The following is a 4,314-nucleotide window of genomic DNA, read 5'->3' as shown; positions in this document are numbered from 1 at the left end:
CTGCTTTAGCGACTATCTGTGCACAGTAAATCCCATGGCATTGTGTTAGAGCAGAGTTTGAAGCCAAAACTACAGTGTAGCGAAAGCCATGTTAAGGGTTAGAGATGGATTTTGCAACTCTGCACAGATGTGCGTGGAATGATGACCCTCGTTGTAGAATTAACTTCCAAAAAACACTTAAACAAATGATGCATGTCAAAGCTCAGCTTAGCTGGATCGTGCCCTTTTGATATATGTGTGTATATGGTTCAAGAAAGTTTAAACAAGACATGGGAGAAGTAAACCCTTCAAAGAAATGCCATTTCAATTTTTAATAAGCAAAATAGGAAACAATTTTAATAACCAAAAACAGAAACCAGTCTGAATAAAACTACAATAGACCAGGTTTTTTAATATTTTTCATATCATAAGCAGGATTTGAAATTGATCCCTTCAGAACTTTACATGAAATAAAAACAATTTTTTTCGCTGCTGCAATGTTTTGATTTCAACACAGTTGAATCAGTAAAAACCAAAGATCGTTTTCTGATGCATGACTAATATCCACAATATTTAAAACTGCAAGCACCATGCTGTTCATTACAATCTTGTTATTACTGTTAATTTATAAACTAATACAAACTTAAAATGCATCTGGCCAGCAGTGCCAGCAATCCTAAAAGGAAACTAAAATAAGTTTTCATTTTGGTATTTTTGTCAGTGCAACGTAAAATCCTTTTTCTGACCTGCAGGAGGAAAAAAAAGTAACACCCATAACACTCCAAACTACTACTATACAACTGCAAAGAAATTTGGCTAAAACTTTTGCTGCATGGGGAAACAGAAGCAGATTAAAAATCATTGCAAAATACACTTAAGTTGCAGTATGTCTCTTTAAAAAACGTTTCAGTTTTCTATACATTCCAAGTCCTTTCATCTTCTGTTGCCATTGATAAACCTAACTGAAATCAGAATTGGAACATGTTATTGTTGTATACTGTTCTGCCTACAGCGATTGCAACTGACTCATGTCATCCTGTGTTTTGGAAATCAAGCATCAATTGTTTCTTAAAATAAAATACATTGTAAATTCTTTGTTTCCTGAGTGTATAATAAATCAGAGAAAAATATGGTCAAAGCTATGAGCACTACTGTCTGAGAACTGTCCTGACGTCAAAATAATAGCTTCACTGCCACTTAAATTGTGGAGTAGGATATAGCTGCTTGTCTGCTGGCCCTTTTCACTATTACTACGTCCAGGTTTGTCAATGCAATCGAATTGCTTTTATTCTGCCCCAACAAACAAAAACCAAAATGAAAACTAAAGAAAAAATTACAACTTAAAAGTGCACCAAATATACAAAGTTGTTTTCTGAATGCAAATGCAAAATGCCCATAACGTTTTTATCTCTTTACTTTAATAACAAACCATATAACCAGCCTGATGAAATGTTATTTTGTCTTCCTGTGCTGTTTGATGTGGCAGATATTTACAAGCTAACAAAACAAAACCCCAAAACAAAAACCCCCAAAACTGCACAAGCAGTAAAAAGTTGATAACTTGTGATGCTTTTCTTATCAATGAAACAAAGCTATGAACGATGATCAACATGCTAAAGTTAAACAAGAAAATGGTACAAAATAGAAATTACCATACATGTCCAGCATGCAGGATTAATATTTTTAATGCAGATTTTCGTATTTTTTTCTATATAATCAAGCAGGCAATAAAACTGATGTTTTTTCTCGTCTCGTACTGAATGTCCCATCAGAGTCCCGTAATGACTTCTCAAAGCAGGCAATATATGAAGGGTTTGCATATATTGTCCTTTCCAAGCAGATAAAGTGTGCATGAGATGCTGCTGCGTGAGTCTTCTTTCCTTTACTCCCAAGCAGGCAGTGTGTGTTAGATCGCTTGTTCATTGTCCCTTTTAAAAAAACACACACAACGAGCCCACACAGTTCTGAAAGCAAGCGATCTCTAAAAACCGCTTGACATGTCCTTCCTTTCTTCTGTTTCTTTCTTTAGCGGGCGAACTAAAGATAAAAAGTTGCACATCTTTCTCTCCCACCTTCCCCCCCCCCCCCAGCCTACTTTTCACAGCTAATCTAGAAGACAGGATGCTGCAAATATTAAGTCTCTCTTCTTCCTCTCCCTTCTTTCTCTCTACTCAAGCAAGCAGATGGATGGAGATGTCGGAGGATGGGAGAAGCGGGGAGGCGGAGGGGCAAGGGGAGGAGATCGGGGGGGTTTGTGTTTAAAGGACTCACATGAAGAACTCAGGAGAAGATGGGTTGTCACTGGTGGATCCGGCCTCCCTGAAGCCATTGCTGGCAAGTTTCTCACACTTGAGCTTGTAGGCATCTCTTTCTCTGGCCAGCCGGGTCACCTCTTGCTTGAGCTGTTCCACCTGCTGGATCAGCTGGGTCTTCTCGTTCTCCAGGTGGTGCTTCTGCTGGACTCGCTTATACCTGCAGGACTGGGCATAGCCCCTGTTCTTCAACGTCCTCCTCTTCTGCTTGAGGCGGATCACCTCGTCCTTGGTGAAGCCCCTCAGGTGCCTGTTGAGCTCCCTCACCGACATGGAGACCAGCTGTTCGTCCGAGAACCTGTCTTCCACGCTGTTGGAGGAAGGAGGCTGCTGGTGGGCGTTCTGCAGCTGCTGGGAGGAGGTGGAGGTGGTGGAAGGGGTGGGAGACGCCTGGTGGTGGTGGTGGTGGTGATGGTGATGGTGGTGCGGGTGCCCGCTGTTGACCAGGTCTTCGTGGGTGACCCCCGGGTACTGGTGGTGGTGCTGCTGCTGGTGGTGGTGGTGGTGGTGGGCCCGGAAGCTCTCAAAGCTTTGCAGCTGCTGGGGCATCTGGTGGGACCCGATGAGGGCTTCCACCGCGTCCTCCGGGGTGAGGCTGAGCGTCTCGGGGTTCATCTGCTGGTAGCTGTTGGCCATCCAGTACAGGTCCTCCAGGTGGGTCTTCTGCTCCGTGGGGCTGAAGCTGGGCGAGGAGGGCACCGAGCTACAGGGCGTGCTGATGGGGGTGGAGGAGACGGAGCCGGCCGGCTGCAGGCGGGTGCAGTGGCGGCCGGGCCGGTCGGCTCTGCCCAGGGGCTCCTTCTTCACGTCGAATTTCATCAGGTCGAAGTCGTTGACGTACTCCATGGCCAGGGGGCTGGTGGGCAGCTCGGGTCCGATGCTCAGCTCGCCGGCCATGGCGGTCTCGCAGGCGCCGCTGGGCTGGAGCGCTCACTCCAGGGCACCGGCGGGGGGGAGGGCTGGCCGCGCTCCCTCGGACTCCAGGTCCGCTTCGCGGCGGCGGCGGGCGGGCTGGCGGAGGGCAGCCAAGCCAGGCGGGCGGAGGCGGCGGAGGCACCCGGGCCGCGCGGCGTGGGGTAGCGGCGTCTGCAATGCGATGCAGGCTGCAGCGGCTCCCCCGGCTCGGAAACCCCCACGGGCGAGGTGGGAGGCAGGAAGCAGCAGGAGCCTCCCCGCCGCAATGCTGGCGGTGCAGCCCGGCCTCTTTTGCGAAGGAAAAAGCAGGAGAGATTCGGTGCCCCGGCGGGGGTCGGTTTGTAAGTCCCGAGCCTCGTCCCCACCCCCCCCCCCGCTCCCCCGCAGGCGCGGAGCCGGAGCCCGCTGCAACTTTCCAGGCAGAGCAGCGGGCGGCGGGTGCTGGAGGGTTGCTGCTGGCTGGAGTTTGGTTTGGTTTTGGGGTCCGCTCGCAATGAAGGGAAGGGGTGGGGGGGGGGAGTCTCGTCTCGGCTTTAGCGGCCGCCTCCAGCTCCTGGTGTGCAGCTGTGATTTGCGAGGCAGCCCCCCTGGCTGCTTATATTCCTTCCCCGATGACACTCAGGGAAAGGGGGCGGGGACCGCGAGGCAGCTGCTCCAATGGGAGCTCGGCCGCGGGGATCCTGGGGCTGACGGAGGCGGGGCCAGGCTCCCACAATGTGACAGCTCCCGACGAGTCAGCTGACTAGCAGCTGGAGAACAAGACCAGGCAGCAACTCCAAACCTTTCTTTTTTTTTTCTCTCTCTCTCTTTCATGTTTTAATCTTCCCACTTTCTCCCCCCGATCTGCTCCCCCCCTTCTGCCTCCCTCCCTCCCTCCCTTTCTCTCTTAGCCTGTGTAATTTACAAAAGAAGGGGGGGGGAGAGCAGATCCAGCGTATGTTTCACTTGCTGGCCATCCCTTTGTTCTAAATATAACAAAGTCCCTCTGCCCTCTCTGTTCTGTGGGGGTGGGAGGAGGGAATGGTTTAAGGGCAACTTTTAATTGTCCGCTTTCCAGGAGCACAGTCAAAACACTTAATTTGTTGGAGGATTCAGCCATGATCGTTGC

The 4,314-nt window shown here is 49.6% G+C and overlaps 1 protein-coding gene across 1 annotated transcript; it reads right to left on the bottom strand.

The window, feature by feature from the left end:
- Positions 1-365: 365 nt before the first annotated feature.
- On the bottom strand, positions 366-3,950 carry MAFB (MAF bZIP transcription factor B). The gene has a single exon (XM_038369804.2). It carries the CDS (start codon positions 3,186-3,188, stop codon positions 2,247-2,249), a length of 942 nt encoding a protein of 313 aa, XP_038225732.1. The 5' UTR covers positions 3,189-3,950; the 3' UTR covers positions 366-2,246.
- Positions 3,951-4,314: the final 364 nt, after the last annotated feature.

The sequence above is a fragment of the Dermochelys coriacea genome, chromosome 13, assembly GCF_009764565.3.
Source record: "Dermochelys coriacea isolate rDerCor1 chromosome 13, rDerCor1.pri.v4, whole genome shotgun sequence".
NCBI lineage: Eukaryota > Metazoa > Chordata > Testudines > Dermochelyidae > Dermochelys > Dermochelys coriacea.
Note: the sequence above shows the minus strand (reverse complement) of the source record. Positions and strands in the feature narration are given on the sequence as shown.

Coding starts and splice junctions, on each gene's coding strand:
- MAFB (XM_038369804.2), bottom strand. CDS start 3,188: ATGGCCGGCGAGCTGAGCATCGGACCCGAGCTGCCCACCAGCCCCCTG.